Raw genomic sequence first — 27,566 nt, 5'->3', positions numbered from 1 at the left:
TAGATCTAATCCCAAGCTATTTAAATCTATCGCAACAGGTTTTAATGGGGGCTAAAGTCTAAGCCATTATATTAAATCTACAGGCTGTGATTTTCCATGTGCTTGTTTTTTTCTGAAACTGGACGTTTTATGTTTTTTGGTGCATCGTAGCAAAATCTGCACTCTAGCACAAGTATTTTAAGCAGATGTAAGAAGCATAGAACTGTATCGGATCAGCTGCCACTTCTGTTGCTAGTAAGCATGGAGAGAGCACATATAAGGAGGTTATTGTGACTCAGAAAGGGGTTTTGAATAAAATGATTAAAATACAAATATGCAAATGTTAGTTTTTATAAAATGAATGGGTTTCTGATGCACTGATCTCTTTTGCTAGCTTACAGAAACATTTAATTTTATAGTCACAATTAAGGGGATTTCCCCTTTTTCTCTTCATGGCGCTTTGATTTTTCTCTGCAAATCTATACGCTCTTTTGCAAGCTCTAGCATGCCTGGCCTACTAACACAGAGAAGGAACTGTAAAATTCCAGCTGGCTCTCATATGCAGAGCAATTGACCATCAGCAATGGCACAAAATTTGTACCTAGAAAATTAAGGGATGTTGATTAAGCTTCTTTGCAAATTCATTAATATTTGTTCAGGTGGATTGAAGTATTATGTACTTAATACTTAGCTGTGCTGCTTACTAAGTTTAATCTTTTCACAAAATTGGCTCCTTTTTTCAGGGTTGAAGGAGTGGCACCACCTTGCTTTAGCTGCCAGTGGCAGCTCAGCATACCAGTCTCAGACTCTGCCTCCCACGTGCCAGAGGAGATCCTCTAGCATTTAATGTGGCACGGAGAAGAGGCTGGGGCTCAATGTGGTTGAATGACATGATTAGTGTGCACTCGTGTGCTGAATTACTTCTATGCCTATTGAACAGGTCATCTCATCCTTGCAGGAAATCAGAGGAAAGGGTAGTCTGGAAAACAAAGCCCAGCTCCAGCAGGCCAGCTGGGGCAAGGCAAGTGTGTCAGTGCTGCAGGGGAGCAGGGGACCTCAGGGGGACAGAACAGGCATTTATAGAGGAGGAAACAAGAAGGAGCTTTCTTAGTTCATGCAAAACAGCCTGTGTAGGCTGAAGTCCTTTTCTTCAGCAGTGAAGCAATGGTTATTCATTTACCATTTTTTTTAAAATGCGTGTTTTAAAATATAAAGGTGAAGAAATTCTCGCTAATGCAAAGGATTAGTTGCTCTTTGATGATAAATATTTGTGTGGCTTTTTAAAGATACAAATACAAGTAGCGCAGAAATTCTGTTATTCCAAGATGATGGTTTTTTTTTTTTTTTTAATATGTGAAAAATCAAATAAATTAGACTACTTTCAGAACACTACTAAAAGATGTCTGGAAGATGGCTGGCACTGGATTATTTCCTAGAACCATGGCATTTATTATAACCTCTTGTAGTCAGCATGTAGAATGTCTGAGTGTTATTTAACACTGTAGTGGAATAGTGTCTCTTCAGCCTCTGTTTTCTGTATTTTCTATGCTGAAATGATTTCCAGCAACTTTTTTTTTTTTTTTCCCCTCAGGTCTTTGAATACATACAAAGATAGTATCACATTATAATGACAGATAAAAAGCATCATATAGAAGCTTGTACTACAGAGATGAACCACAGTGTACTTTACTGCTTGTTTACCATTCTATTACTTTAGCAACTCCATGTCTGAAAAAGAAAGGTATTATTATTATTTATTTAGAAAAAGCACAAACTATTTTTGAGGGGAAAAAATGTATCCTTGCACTCATGTAGGTCAATAAAATCAGTGGAGCTATTTTAGATTTACAAAGGTATTATGGAAGAGCATAATTGGTGAATGTATCATCTGTGAATCCAGCATACTATCAGAGCTATAAAGCTCAGAACCTCACAGAGTGGTAGAGGTTGGAAGGGATCTTCTGAGATCACCTGGTCCATCTCCCCTCCTCAAGCCAGGTTGCCCTAGAGCAGGATAACCAGGGCCATGTTCAGTTGGGTTTGAGTACATCCAGAGATAGACCCCACAACCTCTCCAGAAAACCTGTGTCAGTGCTCATTCACCCTCACAGTAATTAAAAAAAAAAAAAAAATTAAAAAAAAGGTATTTTCTTCTGTTCAGGTGAGATTTAATGTGTTTTACTTTGTTCCCATTGCCTCCTGTCCTGTCAATGGGCACTGCTGAGTCTGACTCCTTCTTCTTCATTCCTTCCCATCAAGCATTTACACACACTGAGAAGATATCCCCAGAGCCTTCTCTTCTCCAGGAAGTTTAACATCTCAGGAAGTTCAACACTACAAAAATGTTTTGGGTGCTTTTCTAGTGCTGAACCTAAAGCCAGCTGAAGAAAATGGAAACACTCCACTTGGCTTTGGTAGGCAAGACCAGTCTCTAATGGTGTGACAGGACCCTTGACTCTAGCTGCTCAGTCTCTGCTATATCTTTCATGGTTAAGCTACAGTAATTTTCGAACTACACATATATCATAGCAATATCTTTGGTTTACATCAGCTAAATTTCCAATGCTATAATTGTTATGAGCTTTTTGGGCAGAGCTTGTAAGCTGGACAATATGCCTACATCAGAAGGGAAACTCTCTTTCTTCTTTTTTTTTTTTTTTCACTTGCAGTTCGCTTCTGAAAAGGAAGCTCACTCCCAGTGTATTCATTGTACTGTGTAAATTAAAATACAGATTGCAGTAGTTGGACTTCTCAAAGTATTTTATGTCGACATTTCCTTTCCTCCTTCCCTATGTCCTTTGAGTTGCATTGTTCTGTGCTAGCTGAGGAGAATTAGGGGATTCAGTGCATTGTGCCTCAGTCAGACTTTTAGTGCACCAAAGTGCAGCTCCCTCCTAGGCTGGTTGCTTTTTAATTATTCTGGACCCCGTGCGTTGTGAAACTCAACTGGAAGACTATAGCTCTGGAGGCAAGGGATCAATATATGAGGAGAATTCCAGTTAATGGTAACGTAACTGTTTTGGTCCTACTGTGTGCATGAGGAAGGAATTATAAAGTGTTTAAAAAAATCCTTATACATTAAAATACATTACATTGCATCTATAGCAATCTATACTAAAGGAGAAATTGGAAACATAATATTGGTAATTTTATCAGTAAAGAATTAGTAATATTTTTTTGCATTGGAAATTTTGCTGTAGACCATCTTCTGCTTTCTCCTACTCTGCTTACAACCCATTTTGTCTTGGCTATCAGGGAAAGGAATCTATTCTTTTCCATTTCTTTTTTATTATATTCTTACCAGGGAAATCACAAAATATAAAAACCCTTCAGTGTATTGTTACTTTATTTTATTTCCAGTGCAAATAATACATTAACATATGTTAGATATGAATATTTTGGTTTTCAGACAGCTGGAAGTGGACAGATGTTCCAGTCTTATAATATGTCACTACCCAACTTCAATAATGCTGATTTCACCAGAATTTGCTTAGTCAGTTGTTATAAAATAAACAAACACAAAATCTGGTTCTATTTATAATTAAAAAAATCACCTAAGTTACGTGGGTGTTCATGTGGCTATACATTGATTTCAGTATGTTTGTTCTTAACAGTAGTAAGCTAACGTCATTGCATCATCAGATGCGTATATTCATATATGTCCCATAATCAGGAGCCCATTGCCAAATCAGAAGCTTGTAGCTGATGTTCTGGGTTCTGGCTGGAACTTTTGCTGTACAAATGTCTGTAGTACTAGTAACAATGATCTTTAATGGGTGTGTTTTCTGAATTTGGCAGAATTTGGCTTTAGTCAAAAACCTCCAAACTGCAAATTTAGGAAGAAGTCACAGAAAAGTAGCAAGTGGGAGTCAGAGAGCACTTCATGGAGTCGGCTAGAGCAGACTCCTCCTCCCCCTCAAACAAACAAATTAAAAAAAGATTTAGGACTTGTTGAGATGTGCATTTTTGCAAAGACCAGTTTGCTCTGGGCATGCTCGTATTAATAACAAGTTTGCCATATTGTCAAGGGGCATCTAGGTGAAAATTTGGCCTAGAGAAGAAACTGCTAGGAGCCATGGGAGTGTAAAAGAAGGAGCATGTACAGTTTTCTGACAGTGCTTCGGTCACGTGAAATTAAGAAAATGGGAAGGTTGTGGAGGCTGAAAATCAATAAATAAAATTTGGAAAATAAAAACCACCACAAAGCCCTCAATAATGTGATTTTGATTTCCTGGTAGTCTAAGGAAGGGATAGTAAAATATGAATGACATTGATTCAGTGAGGTTAATATAAAATGATATATACTGTTACCCTTTATTTTTCTCTTTATAAAGATAACAATTCAAACCAGTGGTTTTCAGTCTTTCTGACTGTAGAAATCTGAACATCTTTCAGTGGAAACGTGTAGTGAATTTATCCTTCTATTGTTTGGTTTACCTTTCTTAGCCATCACTTGCAGATATCTGAATTGTGGTGTAGAGACCTCCAGGCTGTTATTGATCACTGTTTTTACATTTGTCAGCTCATAAAATATTTTCTGCTTCAAATAATGGCAACTTTTGCTCATGTTAGACACAACTTCAAAATTGAAATCTATGGTGTAACTGTCCTTTCTCATGCTCTCCTCATCTGTTCCTTTCAAAACAGTCTTTGCAATCCTCTTTTTTAGAAGAATTTCTGCAATTTGCTTTCTTCACTGGGCCCAGGGCTGTATCTACAGTAGTTGGCATGTTTTGTATCACTGTTCTTGCTAATATAGAGAGTGTTTTTACTATTTTCTTGGTAGTATATTTCCATCAAAATGAAAGCTCTTCCCATTTATTTAGGAAGGTAGTTGACCAGCCTAAATCTTTCTGTGTGAAGCAGTTTTGAATTGTCATAAGGTATCATGGTAGAGAGCAGCATTTTTATCTTGCTCATTTCTGATGTCCAGTTGTGTTAGAATGGTAAAGTGACGTAATTGGTTGATGTAGTAAATTGGGGCAGAAAACACTTGGTTTCAATTATCACATTCATTTTTTGCTATCCTGAAAGCAAGGAAGACGGTGTTCTGAACTTTTCTGGGAAATGGGCACACACCTTTTACTTCTAGTAGGTGAATTCTTCAAATACTTTGGAGGTAGAAAGGATAAACTGGCATAATTCTCCTTTATCAGTACTTTAACAAAGAGCTAAAAATTCACGTACCATTTCCTTACACTGTCTCATTAGTTTATATTCACATTCACTAAAATGCAGTGTCCTCTCTAGGTCAATTTTGAAGTCTTGAGAAAAGGGTGTTTGTTTTGTAGATGTTTCCATCTTACTATATCCGGAAGCTTAGTAGGTCCTCAAGGCTCCAAAATGAGAAATCACATGTGAGTAGAGGATAGAAAAGGTAACAGTCATGCAAATGGATGTTGCAAAGTTCTCAAAGATGCTGTTTAACAGTAGTAGAATATTACTTCAAAGTACTTAAATCTTTTTCAAATCTTTTGCAGCTTTGTGTGTATAGAGTTGGTGGTACGGCACAAGCACATATAACCACATACTCGTTTTGCATTTTATTGTTGCAGAGTTGCTCTGAAGAAATGTGGAAATAAATAAGTACATTTTAAAAATAGAAATTTAAAATAGACATAGAAATAAATAAAAGAATCATGTCCTCGTTTTCATGCATCAATTCAACCATCTTTCCAATTCACCCATTTCACACATTTGCATCTTCGCTCCTATTTCCATTGTGACATCTTGAACTCCATGAAAACTCAATGTAAGGAACAGGTTGATTTCTTACAGTGTGAACAAACAAATTAAAAATCCTTATCTTGGCTTCTGTTGTTCTCTGAAAACTAGTCTGTATGTGCCTTGCAACACTCTTTCATCATCTGGAAACCTATTTATCAGTATATTTACCAGCTGCTGTTTAAAACAAGTCCCAATCATTCCTTCCTTCTTGCTGACAACTGATCATAAACAGTAAGAGTCCTGTCCTTCATTCTTTCCAATAAAATTCCATGTTTTGAAGTCTAACTGCTTTTAAACATATGTGGACAAATCTTAAGTTCTGTTAAATACAATCTTAAGGAAGTCACTGAAATAAAATATTTTGTGGAACACAAGACGCTCTCTCCCTTGGAGGATGACAGCTTGCTTTTTTTTTTTTTTTTTTTTTTTGTCAGAAGCTTGAAGGTCATGTTGCAAAACAAACTGGATTTGGCCTTTTAGAGGGCAGTTCTTAGCAGACTATCTACTTGTAAGTAGATGCAGTAAGCAAGTTTATTTAAGTAGTTGTACTTGATATTGTACTGAGATTGCATTGATTATTTGTATTAAAGTAGCTTTAAAACCCTTCTGTATGATGAGCCATTAGTCTAGCTACTGTACACACAAAAGACAATCCACTGTTTGGCAGAATTTGAAAACTGAAGTTTAAAAAAAGAGATGAAACACTAGATATTGAAGCACAGATGTGGGAAAAACAGTGGAAAAATAGAAGAAATTACTCATTCTCCTGTCAGACTTCTCTCTCAGGTGTGTCTGTGTCTTTCTCGTTAGACATTCATGAGCTCTGACATGGAGCTCTTGTGACTATGGGCAATGTCTTGTTTTCATATATGGGATTATGTCCTGCAGGAAATGCACATACTGAGTTACTGGTTCAAGATATGAAGGCAAAATTGTTTGTTTGTTAATTTTCCCTCTCAAGATATTTGTTCCCATTGGTTTAGCTACTAGAACAATTAAAACTTAGAGGGAAGAGAATGGAGATGCTAATTTGACTTCTTGATATAATTCAATATTGTAATAAGGTTATCTTGTATCTTGAAAATACATTACCAACATTATTATATGCTCTTCACATTTTCCATGAAATACTGAAGTATTCCCCATATATTGAGCTGATGTGATCACAGGCAGTGGCATGTGAAGGTAAATTCATTTTCTAAGTCCTGATAAAGTTCCCTTTGACAAAACTGTATTGTTCCATAGGAAAGACGGCACTTATTTTTGCTAGGGTACCACCCCAAGTTTCTTATCTGTCAAGTTTGATCATCATAATTCCACTGTTCCTGTTTAATTCAACTAAATATCTGAACTAGATCTCTGCAGCTAATAAAAATAAGGTCTTTGCTAATAATCTGTTGATAAAAAATTCAAGAATTGTTCAATAGAAACAGATATTTTTCTCTCGGGTTTTCAAGAATGTGAAAAAATGAAAAATACTGAGAAAAAAATCCATAAAGTTCATAAAGTATGTTCTCTTAATGTTATTTGACCAATTCCAGTTATTTCTGAGATTCTTGGTAATGAAAACGATGAACTTATTCATTTAAAGATTCACCTATTTATCTTCTGTGCCATTGAATCTGCAGAACCTTTTGCAGATTTGATGATAATAGACTACAATTAAAAATGAAATATTTTCTTAAACTGTTCTTTTTGACTCTTACTTTCCATAGAAAGGTAGTGGTAGACAAAGAAAAAGGAAAAAACATAACAACATGAGTTGGCTGACTTGTCATTGAGATGGAAGTATAGCGGCTCTCCTAGAAGCTGACATGCTCTGTTGCCCCATATAGACAAAAATAGGTGGTTGCACAAGCATGTAAATTCTGAGTCTAATGTCTGGAAAGGTCCGCCTGAGGCAATAGGAGTGTTAATATACATATGGTTTTTTTTTCCTTTCCCCTTTCAGTTGGTGGAATCAGCCACTCTGAGGCTTTCATTGATGAACTTCTAAACTAAAAAGGAATAGTAACATTACCAGTTTCTGTGAACACCAGTTTACTGTTTTCCAGTAACTGGGTCAGAGCATCAACAGCTGCACTGTGGAGAAATTAGCTATGACACAGCAGAATCTGTGAGCATCTGCTCCAGCTGCTTTTACATTTTTAAATATTTCAAGTCATGAACTGACTTTTGACGTGAAGTACCCTATTGTTTGGGAATGCACAATGGGTAATAGTAACTTCTAGCAGCCTTCAGAAGCAGAGGCATGAGGTGCCCCTAGGTGTACATAGGTTTACATTTAAAATTATGTTTTGAAGATTTCCAACTCTATTGGTAGCACCTGATTTTTTTTAGATTAGTTTTTGATTAAATGCTATTTGATAATGAATGTTGATAGAGAGTATATAACAGATTTGGAAAGCTGATTTGCATAAATAAATTTAATCAAGATTTCCAAAAATGTGTTTACCCTGCTATCTTTTTTAAAAACCTTTTGCCAAACTACTGCTAAGGACTTAGATTAGGAACATTAAGCAGAGTTCTCTGGGGTGTTTGTGATTATGCCAACTAATCCTGTAATTTCAGCTCAAGTGAGGGAGGAAGGATGATGGGTCTCAGAAGAGGTCTGGGAGGATGGGCAGGTTCCTTATGCAGGAATGAAAATAGGTAAAGGAGGAGGTGGAAGTGTGAAATTCTGCTCAGTTCCTTCATGGTCCTAGTTCCTTCTATACAGGTGCTTTGAAAGAACTGAGATCTAACAACAGATATAGATATGGTACTCCATCTGTGCACTAATTCACTCCTGGGAACTTCTAAACACATTAGACTGGCCTGTGCAATTGTGCAGATAAGGCATGCTTGTCTCTTACTGTAATATCCAACTTAACAAAGGACTGCCATTTGGAGGGGAAGTGAAAGTGCTTGGATTTGGGAGGAAAGTAAACATAGTAAAATAGGCAAAGCTAATGGAACTAGATGAAGTCAGGTCATGGGATGTTGTGCCTTGTCCACAGAGACATGTGCAGCAAATTCAGGGTGCAGAATTGTATGGGTGAAGTGTCTGCAGAAGTTGTCTGGGCAAAGGAGAGTCTGGCTGCGAATGGGGGCATCTGTAGTGTTTCTGGTAGTCATTCAGATATGGGTGTAGTCTGTGGGTGATTGAATAATGTTGGGGCAAGCTTTTGATCCAAAACAAAAACAAAAAATCTTTGGAAGTAACTGTACATTTTTGAAGCAGAAGTTCTTTGTAACCTCAATGGCTTGAGTGCATGGAAATGTCACTTAAAGTTCTTTTCCCAGAATCACAGAATGGTTTAGGTTGGAAGGGTCTTTTGGAGTTCATCTGGTCCAAACCTCACAAGATTTACAATTTCTTGGTAAACTGATGTTTACCAAGATGTTTACTGATGTTTACCAAAATGTTTTCATAGGCTTTTTTTTTTTTTTCTTTAAGTGCTTTTAAATGAAACAAATTGTAAAATCTCTGAGAGTGTTGCCATTCAGAGAAACTTGCCTTTTACTGTGTATGCTAACATCATCTGTGGCCTTAAGGCCATCACCCCAGCAAAGATACTTAAAGAATTACATATCATTGGCACACTCTACTTTTCCATGGTAAATCTGGGAAAAAAATGTGGGTAGCATCCCAATGAATAGCATGCTTAATTCCTCCCTCTTCCCCTCTGTTTGAATTCCCTGTGAAACCAGGTAACAGTTGCCCCATATAAGCACTGTTGCAGGAGTAGCTGCCCTCCTCATGTTCATTGGTGGGCTGAACTTAAAACATGGAAATGGAGAACACAACCTGCTTTTTATAATGTTAAATTAATGCTGATGGTGGCAACTATTTACCTCTCATAGATTTATAACAGTGACTAGAACATATGGAGGCCCTCAGCAGATCCTTACTGTTTTCAGAAATTCTCAACATAGTCGTAATCAATTCACCAGACTTTATCTTACATATGGATCCCTGTGACTTGAGGCTTTCTGATGGTTGTACTTGTGAGTTTAAGCATGCGATGAAGTAGAGGGTGTTTTAGGGAGGTGTATGCTTATTTTTCTGCACTGCACCGTTTTTCTACAAGCACAGTTCTTCAGAAAAGCACCTTTTATAGTTAGCCTCTAGCAATACCCACTGAGAGAAGGTGGAACCAAAGCAGAAACTTCCCCGTCATTAGTCACTGTCAGGACTTGATGCAATATCTACTTGAACCTTTAACTAAGACACAATTATGTAACTACTTTTAAGAACAGCTGACAAAAGGAGTCCATCAAAAGATGTCTAATCCCACTTTAAAGAGGATTAAGTGGGCATGCAGTGTTTGCATTGGAATTCTTTTGGTCTTGCAGACTGTTGTGCTATTTATAAACCTTTAATGTAATTGTAATACAATAGTCATATAATATAATTAATAGGAACTTTAATTGCTTTTTGTCTCTTGACACCCTCTAGCACTTTTGTCTTGGCATTTGATTTTATTGCTTGACATTTTGCTGAGAAAGTTGTTTTGAGTACCGGGTGGCCAACACAGTTAATTTGGCAAACGGATGGACATTATGATTGCATTAATCATGTCCAAGTTTTCAAAATCCTATATTTAGAGTCCAAAATATTCCAGTTCTGTTTAACAAACAGAATATGGTTCATTGCTCTAAAGCCAAAGTTGTGGATGTCTGTCAGTATAAATATTTTGGCTGCCATATTTAACCAAGTTAAAGTTGCTGTATCGGTAGCAATAATGCCTTTATTGAGAGAAGCTGACATCAAACACAGTGTCCAGATTACCTGTGTATAGATACATTCTCTAAAATAGTCTAAATGAGTAAATTTTTTTCCCTGCAGATGTGAACAGAGTATCTAATTTTATCTTAATGATTATTTGTTAAAATGCTAATAGCATTGTGGATGCTGAGTAGAGGAAAGAGGAAAGCAAACCTAGGGTCAGTAAATATGAGGACACTGCAGCTGGTCTCTCTGAATGTGTGATTATAACATACATTTCCAAGTATTTTGATCCCACAGCCCAAAATTGAAGAGTGTTGCTTATAGTACCCAATGCACTTACAGTATTAGTAGTAAGTAAAGCATCTTCCCTATTGCTTTTCTTTTTGTTCTCAATGCAATAGAGGCATTCAGTGTTTCTGGCTAACAAGAAATAAGATACGGATAGTAATCAATTTTTTATAATTAGGAAATTTCAAATCAGATTATATTTTTTTTTTTAGGAGGAAGCTGAAGGATATACATGTATCTTTTCAACAGTGATTGATTAAAAAAAAAAGAAAAGGCAATATTTTCTCCAGCTTGAAATTTAGAATCACTTTGAATTGTTGAGGGGGATGGCATGAAATGAAACAAGTCATATCACTGACTGCAGTTGCAGAGGAACTTGTGCTTTCCAGGAAATAAACAACAACAACAACAACAACAAAAAGTAACACCTGAATCCCTGCAAAAATAAATGAGAAAGGGGTGAGAACATGCCTCATAATGGCACGGTAGTTGAGAGAGAGAAAATTGTGGCAGGTGACCATTATCTCTATGTGCATTTCTAAGGATAAAACCACACAGAGGTTTGCAAAGTAGGATTAATGGTACTAAAACAATGTCTCAGCCTTGATCTCTGAACAGTGGAGAATGTAATCAAGGAGATTCCAAGGAGGATGCTGGAAAATAATTAAATGAATGAGATTTTATTTATATGCTATTGTTTTGTTTGTTTGTTTGTTTCACAAACCAACCTATGTGAACAAAGTTGCAGAAACATAGAATTTGTTACCAGACTTAAGGTGTACATTCATAACTACTGACACATTTCACCAAACTTCAAGTCATATCTGCTACTCGATAGACAGTTATGAATACAAGAAAATAAAGTAGTTTGAGGAGTTCATCGATGTTCTAAACCTTCTGCTTTACTTGGTGATAAGTCTGAATCAAAATCAGATGAGCACAGGGAACTGTACAGGCATTCCTCAGAGGAAGGCATGAACAATCTAGATATCAAAGGTGATACACACGTAAGTGAGAAAATGTACAAATTCCAAGCTGTGAAATCAGTCAACAGAAGGTGAGAATTAGCTGGGTTGTGGATTTTGTGTAGACTTTTTAAGGACACATAAATGCAGAGGGAAAGTCTCATTTGGAGGCCGATGGGAAGAAAAAAGGATGGTGAAAGAGAAGTGGTGGCTTGACGGAGTGCTGGTAATTCACAGAGTGAACACAACAGCCACTGGACTCCTGAAAGATTCCTTTTGCTGGATGAATATGAAGAAGATGCTGTGTTAGCACAGTCTGTTAAATGATACTACAGGGAATAGTTGTATTATTATTACTACATCTGCACAAATTAGTCATGGATATATAAGCAGACCTTCCTAATATTTTTTTAGAGCCTGTACTGATATCTACTGTTGTAATATTTCATCACCTTATGTATACCAGTAGATCAAGAGTAGTCAAACTTCCTAGCAGGTTTTGTGGACTTCCTGTTTCACCTTCTTAGAAAATTAAGCTTTGAATAATATACATTGTTTTAGGTACGTTTTAGGAGGTTGTTTTAGGGGGATATGGAAGTTTGATGGCAGGAGGAAATGGTTTATGTGATCCGACTGTAGAGAAATCCTACACAGGCAATAACTATCAAGTTATGAAACAACTAATCATCAGGTAATTTCTTGACTGTGACTCAATCTGTTGGATGAAAGGAATTAGGAAGAAGAAACACGTTATGTTTCCCCAGAGAGATACCAATCACAAACTAATCACAGTATCTTGGGAAGCATCTAGCCAAGCAGAAATTAAATCTTCACTGGACTTTCCAATTACACTGTTCTAGTCCAGATGTTCATGTTGTTGAAATATCTTTATTTTTGAAGGAAAATAAAGATGTGGAGCGCCAGCATCGTGGGATGTATACTGGCTGTGTCAATTGCTGGCAGGAGGCTGGAAAAGAAAGGTGTTCTGGATATAGGTCCTGCTCTCTTAGCAGAAAAGCAGGGGATAAGAAGATTAGTACCTTTATTTTACTAGAAATCTTTCCAAGTGTGCTCTGTTGACAACCTTAATATAAAGTTCCTAGAAATGTTCAAGTAGCTTGACAAAAATCTGCTCTTTGCTATCTGTCAGGATGTCTCCTCTGTGGCCAGCAGAAGAAAAGAGGACTGGGAAAGAGAAGCATTTATGGGGGGTTTGGAGAAGACAAGACAGTGTGCACTGGCAAACTTAGACCATCACTAAAACCACTGGTATTTGTCGTGTTAAACATTGAGCCAGTGCTGGTGTAGAAGAAGTGTCCATGTGTTTTTTGTCAGCTTATTTCATCTAGATTAGCACATGTGAAAAGAGAAGAAATAAGTGCTAGTGCTCTGAATAAGAGCTTCTGGATTTGACCTTGTTCTTTCAGATTCTTAATGGCTGGAACTGTCTAATGGTGGTGGAATCCTTCAGGTTTTACAGAACACAAGTAGGAAATAAATAATTGAAGTAAAGTTGATTTTGATGACTTCAAGAAGAAATGTCCCTTTTGACTGTAGTCTTAGAGAGTAGCAGTCCATAAGAAGATGTTGATTTTTTCCTCATCTTAAACATAGTTTGGTCACTTTGTATAGGCAGGTTGCTGATACCTGGAAGATCTATAGCCTTGCTGACAAAGCCACAGCAAATTCCAATAGTTGGAAGTTTTGTCTAAGGAAATTCAATTAATTAGGTGTAATTTTCTAGCTGCTTGGTGGTCAGGAGTTATGGTGGCATACCAAGGAGTGGGTGTGGGGACATTAGCATTGCTTGGACTTTCTGGGACCCATACAAACATGTGCCTTGAAACATACACACTGCAATGACTTTCAAGCCTTTGAGAAACACTCTTCCACTTGTGTATGAGACTCAAGAGAGTCTGTCTGGGCAGAGCAATCTCTCACAGCCCTAGAATTTGTGAGTCTCTCTGTTCATCATCTTTTTTTTTTGTTTGTTTTTCAGGGCTTTATGGAAAATAGTTATTTTTCTTGCTTTTAGCGTGTGTTTGTGATAGTGTACTGCTATGTTATGATAATTTCACATTCGGAGGCTCCAGAGGGCTGTTGGTGGAATGAAGAAATGACTTCCTGATGTTACAGTAGGCTGGACGTGTTCAGGCAGTTTTTCTATGTACTTTATTTTCTAAGTTTCTCTGAAGAACCAGAGGTTTGCCCTGTTGATAAAGTGATGGGATTCAGTAGACTGTGATTTGAGGTAGTATGGATACTTCATTTTTTTAAAAAAAAGATGCCTAGGTGGTCTCATTAATATGCTAAGAGTATTCTGGCTTCAGGAGAGAGTTTTCTTCCGTGATAGAATGACTGATCTTGATGTCTTTTGTCTTTACTACGAATAGGCATAGGCTGCCTGTTGGAAATGTAAGGATGTGTTATCAGTCCATTGCCATTGTCTGGTCCTCAGGCATTGCAATACTTGGTTTTTTCTTGTCACATGTAGTTGTTCTTGAAAGCCTGAAAAGTGTGGGGCAAGGGAAAGGGCTTAATATATGAGTATTTCAGCTTAGTGTCATGGCCTGTAATATATAGGAGGTCAATATATATATGACTGGATGATTGCTTTCTCCTGTCTGGATTCAAGATCTGCTAGTCCCCAGTAAAGATTTATGTGGATTTTTTTTTTTTCATGTATTCCTTCCTTCTAGAGGAGCTTGAGTAGTGTTGTTTTTTTTTTTTTTTTTTTCCTCCCCTTCTTAGTAGAGGAAAGAGGCATTGTATCATTGTATTGAGCTTTCTAAACTCTTTGTGACCTCTCTTTGTGGATGCTGTGCAAACCTTCTCATGCGGTTAGCCCTTTATTACGGACCTTTATTAAATCTGACTGCAAACTCTGCCATTCATGAGATTTGGGGTGTTCAGCTTACTGTGATATTAATCCTTGAAAGGCTTATTTCACACAAGATACTTTATTTTATACAAGATATTAAAACTAATATTTTGAAATTTGGAAGGAAAAAAAAAAAGGCAAACACTTTTTTTTTGTCGCTATGTCTATCACTTCTTTTTCAGTATCTGTTCCAAGACTTGGCTTTTTACATGCTGACAATGTAATAAGAAACTTGCAAAATCATGGAGCTGCGAGTAATAAAATAAAATAAAGGAGAACTTAACAGCAGTAATGGTAATTAATGTAGGTTATGCAATAAAAACTCTTGTACTTTCAGAGATTTTAAAAATGTCTAAAATTTTTTTAAACAGAATAGATAAATCAGTCTGTGAATGAATTGTAGTACAATTAACTTACATCTCCAAATGAACAGTTAGCAAATTAGGCTTCAAACAGGTAATCCAGAACTTTAAAGCAGTAACCTACTCCTGTTATTTCATGAGTATGCTTACCTGATGAGCCTTGACTGTGTCCTAAGCAGTAGAGACAGACATCGCATTTTCTATACCTAGCAGTTGTATTACTTAGCCTTTACAGTTTGCATAAAGTAACTGCAGTAATAGACCCTTTTAAAAAAACAGGGAGGTTGTTTGCTTTGAGGGCATTTAGCCAACCCTTAAATACCAAATAGGAACTTTGATGAGAAGTGTGATGTGAGCTGTGTCAGCATGCTACTGCAAATCCTAGTGTTGCTGGGGTGTAGGAGTGGCAGGTAGCCAGGTACAGCAAAAAACTGGCCTGGGTAGGTTTGACCACTGGAGGTTTGATCCTACTTCTACCAAAAAAAAAAAAAAATCATTGAAGGTCTATTCCTGTGCAATAAAATTAAAATACACTAATATAGAGTAGTAGTAATGGTAAATAGCTGGAATAATCAAGTTACAAATACTTAAGTTTGAAAGACCTGTCTGGGGTGGGGATACATCAAAAAGCTGCAATAAAAAATAGTAAATACGTTGCTTCAGTGATTGTCCTTTCTTACACAACATTCCTCTTCAAGACACTGGTTATCTGTTAATGTCACTCGCACTGCTCTCACATCTCTATTCTCCTTTTCACCTCTGAGCTTTTCATAGGGCTGCTTAGCATGGCTTCCCCCTGCTGCATTGCTTCTGGTCCCAACTGTGTTTCTGTGCTTCATTCCTGCCATGGCAGGCAGCCACATCTTCCTTGTCATGACCTGAGATGCATCTCTTCTGCCCTCTCAGCTACTATCAGTACTCCATCATCAACTTCACCATCCTTCACCTATTTATACACACTTTTGTGGTTCTTTCATCTTTTTCTCCTCTGATTTTTTTCCCCTGTTATATCCAGACTCCTGCAGGTGGGTTTAGAATATTCTTGCAGCTGACTCAATTTTTAAATTTTAAAATGCAGTTATCTCTAAAACGGTATGTGAGTTCTATGAACAGAGTACTAATACTTTTTTAGAAAATCATTGTGGTATTTTTTTTTTTCTCCTGAAGCGGTGTGCATATTTGAAGGCAGAACCTACTTCGAAGGACAAAGAGAAACTGTGTATTCAAGCTCAGGGGACTGTGTTCTGTTTGAGTGCAAGGTAAGAATATTGTTGATGGAAAAAAAAAAATCTTGCATGTTAGAAATATCAAAGTCCCACTGAATGAAGCTGTTGAAATAGAGATAGGTCTACGTTAGGAAATGGCAACTGAAAAGGCATCTAAGGCATCCTGTGTTTGTTTTGTCTTACTGAGTTCTGCATAATATTTTGCAAATATATTTGCTTTGCATAGCTGCAGCCTTGATTACACAGCTTAACAATTGAGCTGCGTTCCTTCCTCCTTACATATCCTCAGCATCATCAGTAACATACCCCACCAGGCTACATTATGTTTCTATTTACATGCATGCAGTGCTATTGTTCATATTTGTAAGCCCAGGTACAAGTGACGCACAAACATGATGAGATCATAATTTGGACTCCAGAATAATTTTTAGTGGAAAAGATGAATAAAAAAGAAGGAAAGGAGGGGGGCACATCAGATGTCTGGTTATCTTTCTAGTGTTTGAAATTGGGAAGGGTTGTTGTTTTATTTGTAAGCAGAACGTGCCCGATACTGCTGGTCTCATCCTGCTGCATGAACAGAGATGCTCTTCAGGCCACAAATGCACTTTAAGGGCAAAATGTACCCCAGGGCATGGCTGCAGATTGAGAGTTACCCAGATGGCTGCAGTGGATCCCGGTTTGCCTGTCAGACTGAAGGGGTGCTGTGGAAATACCTCCGGGGCAGACCTGAGAAACTGAGGGTGCATTTCCAGGGCAGAGGAACAGGGGGAAATCTCCTTCTGTGAAGCTGCAGCTAGAGCACAGGTTTGGGAATTTAACAGCCATGCTTAACACTGTACAAACTCTGCGGGACTGCAGGAAATCCAGGCTGCTAGACTCAGTAACTGGTATGAGATCCTTTCCGGCTATGAAGGTCAGAAATGTATGGCAGGTTTTGCATTGGCTTCAGAGCCAGTGCTCTGCTCTCATGCCTGCTTAAAATCTCCTCCTTTGGCACTCTGGAGCCTCTTGTGCCCTGCTTGCCTCCTGGAGGGAGGGGGCTCTGAGCTCTTTATGGGACTGCTTTCTGGAAATTTCAGAACATTTTCATGCAGTTGTGAAAAAGTGTGTTTTACAAAGTAAAACTAGTGGACCTCATCTTTCTCTCGTTGATTTTCATCTGTTTGAACTTAATTCCCTGAGTAGGTACTTTGAAATCCATTGCAAAAGGAAAGGAGAAGATGGCCCAAAATAATTTTGGAAACTGATGGTTCAGTTATATGGTTTCCAGGCCTGTGTACTTGTATTTTCAACATGGCAGCTAACTGGGACATTAATTCTGTGATTAACTCACAGCTGTCAAAACTTACCTGATGTTGCCTTGCGTTTCTTGCAGCTGGCAGGTGCTCGGTGAAAAAAATGCCTCTGTTACCCATACTAGTCTGCATTTTGTTGATGATACTTGTTTGCAAGTGGTGCCTGCTTGTCCTGGTAGAAATATTAAGCAGCAACTTTGACTCAAATTCTCCTTTTCAAAGGTCTGAAGTACATATTGTTTCTGATGAGCAGCCTTGTGAATGATTTTTCAGAGCAGAAAATCCTCATACTGTAAATTGTGTGAGTCAGCCAGGAATTCATAGGTTGGCCCTATTTTAATACCACCAGAGTTCTCCTAAAGGGATATAATTAATAACTCAACTCAAGAGAGACTTGATAGGAATGGCACTAGCACAGATTTCATTCTTGAAGACTTATGGTGAAGTTAACAAGGCAACGCAGAAAATTTCTTCTTTCAAGTTACACATAATTTTAAACATTATAAATGACAGTTGTGTCTGCTATAGGTATGCTCTTTTCTGTTTAAATATTACAAAACAAGTGAAAGAAACATTATCTTCCAAATTAGAGTCTGTAAAAGAATAAAATGTAATCCAGACTACTCTGATATTATTTCTATCAAAGGTTATTTTCTTCATTTTGAAGGATTGTTGTTTTTTGTTTGTTCTGGTGTACAGTATGCATCAGTGGCTGGTTTGATTTAGTGTGTTTTCAGGTTCTGTGCCAAGAATGTTTAATGTAAAATTTGGGTGGCAATTTTGATTTCATCTTTGTATTTTGTGTTCAAAGATGATATAAAATCAAATTCTAAACCTGTAATAATAATACATATAATAGCATATGCATGATTTTAGGCACTTTTCTTGCATGTAGAAATACTGGGTCCTGAGTTCAGTGAGCTCATATTTTAACCAGATTGCTGATTTTATGGCAGATGCCTCTGAGGAACATGTTGTTTGCTGTGATTTCTGTCTTTGCCATGAGAGGACCAGAGCACTTCAAAACACATTATTTAGGGTCTGAGGGAGCCTGAAGGTGGTATTTCTGTGGTAGCCTGATTGCCAAGGTAGGCATTTCACTGTGGTCATACTACAGTGACTGTGTGTGACCTGCACTAATGCCTGAAGAGATTCAGATACCATCCTGTCATTGGACACTTCCAGATGCTGATCCACATCTAACCAGGAAGAGCTTTGTTCCTAATAGTGAATCAGTGCCTGTTTCCTTCTGTGTTACTACTACACTGTTGAGATCAAAGATGTTCAAGTTTGGTTTTACTTGCTGGATAAATAGAAAGCTGCCTTAGAGTATTCACAAGGAGGACCCTTGATTCTGGAATCTGTAGTCTCAGTTTTTGAGAAATAATTGTTACTCTTGCAGGCATGGTTTTAGGAGAAACTTTTGAGGCAAGTAGCTTGACAGCTAAGGTCTGTTTCCACATATCTGCTTGCTTGGAAAGGTTTTCACATAGGGTAGTTCCTGATGCTTTTATTGTGCTGTGCTGTCCTTTCAAATAGTTTTTGAAGGTACCTGGAATTTGGCATACGCATTTTTTGTTTGTACATTCTAATGCTAAAATTCAACTAAAGTTATCATTTGTCTTTATTTCTTCTCCCACGATATTAACTGATTGCATCAATTTGACAGGACCACAAAATGCAGCGTATTCCAAAAGACAGTTGTATGACTTTAAACTGCCCAGAATCTCAACAGATCCCCTTGTCTCACAGTTGCTGCAAAATCTGTAAAGGTAAGATAATAGTAGGATATATATAACCTCAGTGTAGTTTTGTGTTCTTATAGATTACATGATTTGTTTGTGATCTTTTTGAATAGGGCACTCCTGCACATTATAATCACAGCAGATTTTGTGAAGCTGAATGGATAACGTCTGCATCATGACATCTGAAAATTATTTGTAAAATGTCTAATATTTTAAATCCTGTGAAAGATGTTTACTGGCTCTTCTGTGTTCCATTCTAGCCAAAAGTGGGTGAAAAGTCAAAGAAACCATATGCGTAATTAGTGACTTTTTATCCTTCACCCAATCTACTGTAAAAACAAAATGAGATTGAAAAAATGTCTGTGTTCCCCAGCATCCTTCTGAGGTGCTTTGAGTTGTCTGTTTTGGAGAACAGTGTGTGCTGTGCAATTGTTCTGAGACTGGCATGCATTGCTTACCTGTTTGGGGTTGTAGAGAAAACAATTCTGTGCTTCTAGTGCCAAGGAGAGCTAGAATGTTTTAATATATGTCAGATTAGTGCTTTCTGAACATTTTCAATCCTGCCTGAAGCATGCTAGTATAGCCCCTTATGAGCTATAGATTTTATTCTTTAAACAGGAAGCTGCTGCATGCTATTATTCAGCAGCATTATACAGCTGACACATGAGTGTTAAGAATCTTAAGGAAAACAAACAAACAAAAACCATCATCCACTTCCTTGATCAGATTTACGTTCTTAGTTATGTAATGCCAAAGTCTGATACAAACCAATCCAGGCCAGGAAATCACCAGATAAGACTATTGCTTTGTCATTAACTCAGGCTTCAACGAGGAAGGCAACAAAAGGGCAAAGAGTATATATCACCATGGCCAGAGGTTGCTCTTGACGCACACACTTTTGCTGTCATCAATGAGTACTGAAGAGCCTCTAATGCTAGTAAAAGTGTAGAGCTTTTTGCTTCTCCATGTCCTGTTAGATAACAGCATTATGGTAGTTATGATAGATTATAATTATAATATGTAAGTAAAATTAGTACAAAATTAGTAAAATTATAATATATTAGTCAAATCTCTTTATCCATAGCAGAAAAGACAGAAGGGAAGTCATCTGCCTCTGATATCATAGTAGGTCTGTGATGTTTGCATCATGATGATCATGTCACTGGGTTGAAGTACTAAAACCTTCTGCCATTATGTGCTCTTCTTTCTGTTGTCCTTTTTTGCTTCATTTCTGTTGATTCACACTGTTTGTGAACTGCCGAAGTGCAAAACACACCTTTGATCTGACCTCCAGGCAGATTCTGCCATTTGCATTTCTGACTTACTCATATAATTTAGGCATAGAAGCAATTCTACATCAAAATATGAAGCAGAAGCCAGATGGAGTGATGATAAAAATAATCCCTACTGCTAACAAATATGTTTGTTATATCACAACAGGCTAGCGTTGCAACAAAATTTCAGCTTGCTTTCTGGAGTTGTTGTTGTCACAGAAATCCTGGTCCTCTGAGCCTGAGCTATGTTGTCCACTTCTCCTATGGGGGATTTTGAAACAAGAAAATAGTTATTGGCAAAGAGCAGTGAAGTATAGTTGCTTGACCAATTCTGATGTTTCAGTTACAGAGGAAAACTAATCAAATTAAATTACTGAGAAAATAATGAAGGGGACAAACTTCACACCTTAATAGACAGATATGGAAGTTTGGAAGCTTCAAGTCAGTTACTGCAACAAGATTGGATTCCACATAATAAAGGCTGAGTTAACGATGTTCAGCAACATTCGATTTCATGAGAATATACGCAAGGTATAAAAAAAAAAGAAAAAAGAAAAAAAGAAAAAAGTATCTATTGAGTTGAAAGGCTCACTCTAAATCTTTTAGTTTGGAAAAGAACTTCAGAATCTGAAAAATTCATAATTAAGGTGCAATAGAAAGCAGTCACACTCAGGAAAAATGGAAAGGCAAAAATAGGTATACAAGAAAATAAGAAAGGCTAAAAGGTGAGAATTTAAAAATAAGTTTCTCTGAAATGGAAAGGCAGAGGCAATCAGGGAAGAGTGTTCAGTCAGTAGAGCTTGAAAGGAAAAGATAAGGGGAAGAAAAAAGCAAAACAAGTCAATGTTAATCAAAGACTTCTAGTTAAATGGGGAAAGATTGTAAATAATCTTGGGAATAAAAAGTGCTAGAAAAAAAAAGGGATTGGGCTAATCCCATTAGTTAATAAACTAACGACTGTCTAAGCTACTGAGCTCTTTTACAAATGTCTGACCAGAAAAAAAAAAAAAAAATATATATATGTATATAATTAAGAGGTATCCTGTAAAAGTACTTAACAATGACAAGGAGACTGTAAGGGGATTTAAGCAAGCCATCTACCCCCTACCCAGCTGCCTTCAGATCAGTGCCATAACCTGCAATTGAATCGAAGACCTAGAGACAGTCTGTTCTTGTGGCCTTTACTACTCCTTTCATCTGCTGCATGCTTGGTACAATTTATTTTTCTCATGAACAATAGAAAGGCATTCTTTGACCTAACTGAAAAAAAGATAGGCCTGTCTTTGACAGGGATGTTTTATAATCCCTGGATTCTTTTTAACCCTCAATCATATTTGTTTCTGAACAGGCCACGACTTCTGCACCGAAGGACACAACTGCATGGAGCATTCTGTCTGCCGAAACCTGGATGACAGAGCTGTCTGTAGCTGCCGAGATGGCTTCAGAGCCCTTCGAGAGGACAATGCCTACTGTGAAGGTAACACCTTGCAAAGATGCTTAGCTCCACTGTATTATTTACTGCGGAAGGAATGTATTAATTCATGAGTTGTCAAACTCATGTGCCTATTAAATGGAATGAATTAGATATGCAGCATATTAATCAGCTAAAATAATTCTCTCTCCAATTAAGGTGGTTTTTTTTTGTTTGTTTGTTTTTTAAATTCTGATCAGTGTAGAAGTTGCACGTTGCTATGGCTGAGGTCTGGAATTAGAAGCATACTTCCATAGGAAAGTTTTCCTTTATTTTCACGATATCCAGATACTCAGGCAACCTAAAAGTCAACCTTCTAAATAGCATTTCAGTATGATAGTTTCTCTTTTCGCCACTGTCTGTTCCTATTCTCTCAACCCAGGAAGTAAGTAAATACAATACACTAGATACTAGTATTAATTAGATACTAGCTAATCATACTGAGTCAAGATTTATAATTTGAGTGACTCTTTTGGTATCAGGGAGTAACAAGCTACTTAATAAGAGATGCTCCTAAGATTTGTAGTTTTAAATTCTCAGGTAATCCTGTGAAAGAAAAACCATCCCCACTGCAGCAGCAAAAGCCAAAGTCCTCTGCACAATCTGCTTTTATGCTAACTGTTGCTCTTGTGAAACCCCTGATTCTGCAAGCACAAAACACTGGTATCACATATATAATACCGGTGTGCTATCAAGTCATTCTTACAGTAAAGCCTAAGTGTTGCCAGCAGCATGGCCTTTGACTAATGAGCAGTTTGGTTCAGATTTAGCCAGCTGAACTGAAAATTAAGTATATGTGAGTAGAGTCTAAGGTCCTCTGTAGTCCCACCTAATACCTGGATTGTTCTCTGGTGATGTTCAATTAAGTGGGATGGATTGAGGCATTTTAAGACAGTTTCTTTGGCTGAACTCTGCAAAAGTTAATGCCTGCAGCTTACTTGAATTAGTAGCTGCATTAACCTTGGTGGTAATGCTCATCTGTAAATTTAGATGTGAGAACTCATGACTGTTTTCAGGAAATGTGTGTGCGATTAATTCAGCTTCAAATACATCTCTGCTTAATGTTTATGGTAAGCCATTTGATGGAAATCTGTTATAAGAATTAGAACTAAGTCATACAGAAACAAATCCCTTGCCCCTCATCCTGTCCCAGAAGGCATCTGACATCAGGACCAGTTGTATAGCTTGGTCTGTGTTGCAACATCAGCCACTTTTTGCCACACAGTCCTTGGAGACTACGCAGAGGCTTAGACTGCAGAACTGCATTTCAGGGAGATTTCATCAGCCACTACCGTTTTGAGGGAGTTGTTGAAATTGTGGAATTAGAGTGAAATCGTGTGCTTTAAGAAGCTTTTTTGTTTTGTTTTGTTTTGTTTTGTTTTCTCCCCTGCAGCTGTATTCTTACTCTGCTGACTGGAAAGCAGAAAAACAAGTTATGCTCTTAGTGATCTCCACATCACTCAAATTAGAGTCTGTTGCTATGAGTAGAACTTGCCAGGCATGTAATAAGTTAAAAATAGGAAGCTTCTTGATTTCACTGTTGGTGAAATGTTTAGATGAAGACACAGTAGTTTATCATATGCAAGGTTGGTGCATCCATATTATAAGAGGATTTACCAGTCTGTGCAATACCTGAATTAAGCATGACGATTTTTTGAGATTACTTAGCTCAAGTGCTTCCATATGGGCATATGACATTGTTTCTGTGTGGAAATTATCAATCTACTTCTGCACTTTCAAAAAACTTGCAAAAGTGAATAGAAGGTTGGGTCATGTTATTTACATTAAAATAATCATTGTATTACTATGTATGGATGCAGACAGTGACCTCCTAAAAATGTGTATGATTTAGGACCTGATCCAGTAACACTCACATTGAAGATAGTAAGTCCCATTAGGAAGATGTACCCATGTTAGCAAAGCTTATGAGACTGGGTCCCTGTCAGATGAAGTTCTTGTAGGCAAGGATGAAGCTCAGTCAGCAGTCAGAACAGCATGGCTGTGCTGCCTGTTATGTGCCATGGCTGCAGCACCACACTTGAACTATGCACCTTTTGCACATGGTTTGAGAACTGCTCTTGGCTGGCCATCTCTGGCTGGGTGTAGAGGTCATATGCTGACAGAGGGGAAATAAGGTCACAGATTTGAATCTTGGGATTGTTTTTGTGGAAGTGGGGGGCAGGGGACGAAGGAGACTGAAATACCTGTGTTTTTTTCAGAGATGTGCTTTTACTATTGTATCCCTTTTCCCAGCCCAAATACCTCTTTGGATACTGAGTTTTTTCTTCTGGAAGGAAGCTTTGTCTTAATACTAAGCAATGTAGTAACAAAGGGCACATTAGCAATAATGTAATACCAAGTCTTTTCAGAGTCCTGACCGTCATCCTGAATGGCTCAAATGGTCCCAAGCTCTCTTTCTCAGCACAGACCCATTCCTCACAGTGATACTATTGTGGCTTTAATTACTAACAATACAAAGTGAAGAAATGTCAAGCTAACACAAAGCTTTTCAGAGAGGGCATTTTGTAATGGCTATAGCCTATGGATATGATAGCCGTTTCTATGTTCTCACTTAACAAGCAAAATTTACTGCAGAATTGGATGTCATTTATTCTGCATTAGAGCCAAACTTCACCAATCCTGATTCATTCCTGAGCACTGTAAAATTCAAAGAATAAACAGAAATAATAATGCTCCCATTGGTAGAATTTCTCCTTAAGGTAGAAGAACAAAAATAAAATATTTAAAGCTGGTTTCAGTATGGGTCTTGAAAAGCTGCATAAATTTCATCTGAATGATGGAAGAGTTTGGCTTCTGTCCTGGAAAGAACTGATGCTTTTCCAAGGCTATGTGATGTCTCTAGATACTGTTATGGTAGATACCTTTCTGTTTTATAAAAATAATATTTGTTAATATTTATGTCACATTTACCTTTCCTTTGGAGGACTGTTAAAAGCAATACTTTTAAGAGTTGGGATTTCTTCATTTACCCGCCCTAAACCTTATTCCAAGTACTCTGAAATCTACTTTCTGCCTCAGGGTGTTAAGCAGTTTGAGATACTTTACAGATAGGTTGGGTATGGATTATGCTGTGTTGTTCAGATGTAGGTACTTTTCAATATAGCATCCTTGGCATATAGCATACTTAACATCAACATTTTACAAAACCAGATATTCTGATGACGTATAATTAGTTATTCTCAAAGCAACCCCTGCAGTCCTCTGAAACTGACAATCACCCTCCAGGATATATTTCAAAGAGTGTTCAGTGCCCACTACATTTGTGGTGGTGGATTTCTGATGAAGTTTTTAAGGATAAAGTTTGTGACTTTTGGCTATCAGGATACATTGATGCATCTAGAAGAGTGAAATGCACCCAGATGGCAAGACTAGGCATCTGCTGAAATAAGATGGTTTGAAAATAGTCTGCTGGTAGGCACAAGTAAGACAGGAGAATGCAGTGGTCTTTTGTAAGCACCGTGACTGAGCATGATCTGAGAAAAACAGGTTATTTCATTATTTATCCAGAGGATTTTGCCTGATGCAGAGGCCATTTTACATCACGTCTTGGGTCTGGCTGGGATGGAGTTAATTTTCTTCATTACAGCCCTTAGGGTGCTGTGTTTTAGGTTTGTTACTAAAACACTGTTGATAACACACCAATGTTTTGGCTGTTGCTGAATAGTGCCTTCTTTATATCTCACTTCCCACACAGCGAGTAGGCTGCAATGGGCAAAAGGGTGGGAGGGGACACAGTCGGGACAGTTGACCCCAACAGACCAAGGGGTTGTTCCATACCATATAATGTCATGCTTGGCAATAAAAGCTGGGGAGTAGTCTTTCTAAGGTGGCTGTTGTTTGGAGATTGAGTCTGCTCATGGCAAGTGGTAAGTTATTGCCTTTGCATGACTTCTTTTTTCCCTTCTTTTTTTCCTTCACTTATTAAACTTACGTTTTCTTGGTTTTGCTCTTCTGATTCTCTCCACCAGACTGCTAAAGGAGGGGGAATGAGTGGCCGGTAGATTCTTGATTGCTGACCTGGGTCAACCCTCCATACATCCCAAATCCACGATATGGTTGTGTGGGCCATAACATTTATTTTCTGATATTTGGGAATTTAGTTGTTCTAGTTGCACAGTATGCAACATAGCTAACTTATCCTAACAATATTTGGAAGCATTTAATATTACTAAACATAACTTTGTGAACCATTTTCCATTTTACTTCTAATTTACCTCTTTTCCTCAATAACTCTCCTAGTTTCTCTTCTGTTGCCATGTTTGTCCCAGTTTCAAGTGCAGCAGCTGAAATGAGACCAAAGACTGAGTGACTTTGTTTATGTTTGAGCATTACATGAGTTTCACTGATGATTTTCCCTCTAGGGAAGATGGTATTCAGTGTAGAGATCTGCATTTGAATAAGCTGTCTGGATTTGAATAATCCTCGGATGAAGGAAGTAAGCAGACTTAGAGGATGAACCCTCTCTTTCTAGAGTAGATGTCCAAAGTAGTTTAGAAGCAACACTTGGCTGGACGTCATCAGGTTTCTCTTAGTTTAGGGTTGTATGTTCTCATTCTGCTTGGAAAGATTTACTAATGGAAGCTTACATTTATCCACATCTGTGTAAAAATGCTAGTATATTATTCAAACAAACAAACAAACAAACAAACTCCCAAACCACAAACACCAAAAATACATTAAAAAAAAAACAAACACAACAATGTAACAACAAAAACATTGCACTTCATCACTTACGTAATAGGCAGATTACTGTTTCTTGTTGTTTTTATCTACTGGCTAACCAGACCACAAAAATAAAGTAGTTTTCAGATTGAGCCTGATTTCTACAGATTGCAGTTAAGAGAAGAAATCTTACAAAAATGAGAAGTAATAATCAAATTACAATAAAATATACCTGGTATCATATTGGCTAACTGCAGTAATCAATGACACATTTGCTCCTTAAGGAGTGCAATATTGAGAAGAATATAAGTAAATCAGATAAAGACATCTGAAATTGAGATAAACCCCCAAGTATTTAAATATATTATTTTAAATCTTGTGATTAACTAATACTCTGCTATTTGCTAGTCTTGCTGTCTCTGCAGGATGCACGATACTCTTTGGGTGAGAGTACTACCTAGGAGCTCTGCAGTACTGTCAGTTTTGTTAAAGTGAGAAGACTTCCTGAGCTTCTCCTTATGTAAATTCCTTTTTGTAAGTGAGCTGCAGCAATAGTATCACATATAGTTAAGAAATAAAGATTCCTATCTGCATTAACTGTCTGTATTTGAATTATTACCTTGTCATTTTGGGTTTTGTTGGAAAACTAATAAAGCAGATAGAAAAGCTTTCATTCCAGGGAAGCGGAATGTTATTTTCAAATCTCCATTAAAAAGTAATTAAACTTAATTATATTATACATTAAATATTAAATACTAATATTAAACAGTTAATATATTATTAATTATTAATATATTTTTCTTAGCAAAAGCAGAAAATGTCTTATTTCCATCATTATGCTACTGAGAAATCTACATCTGAAGAATATTCAGGCCACTTCCAATGTGTCAGTATGGCTTAGGGTGGGCTGAGTCCTTCTTGTCTGCCATGGCTCTTATGCAGGAAGATTATAAAAT

At 37.4% G+C, this 27,566-nt stretch overlaps 1 protein-coding gene across 1 annotated transcript in view; it reads left to right on the top strand.

Annotated features, from left to right (window-relative positions):
• Positions 1-27,566, top strand: part of NELL2 (neural EGFL like 2) — a 148,290-nt gene that overhangs the window by 49,366 nt on the left and 71,358 nt on the right. The window contains exons 10-12 of the mRNA XM_040551661.1: positions 16,084-16,175; positions 19,107-19,209; positions 21,805-21,933. Coding sequence (XP_040407595.1) covers positions 16,084-16,175; positions 19,107-19,209; positions 21,805-21,933 — 324 coding nt within the window. The remainder of the gene's footprint in view (positions 1-16,083; positions 16,176-19,106; positions 19,210-21,804; positions 21,934-27,566) is intronic.

This window comes from Cygnus olor, chromosome 1 (genome assembly GCF_009769625.2).
Source record: "Cygnus olor isolate bCygOlo1 chromosome 1, bCygOlo1.pri.v2, whole genome shotgun sequence".
Taxonomy (NCBI): Eukaryota; Metazoa; Chordata; class Aves; order Anseriformes; family Anatidae; genus Cygnus; species Cygnus olor.
Note: the sequence above shows the minus strand (reverse complement) of the source record. Positions and strands in the feature narration are given on the sequence as shown.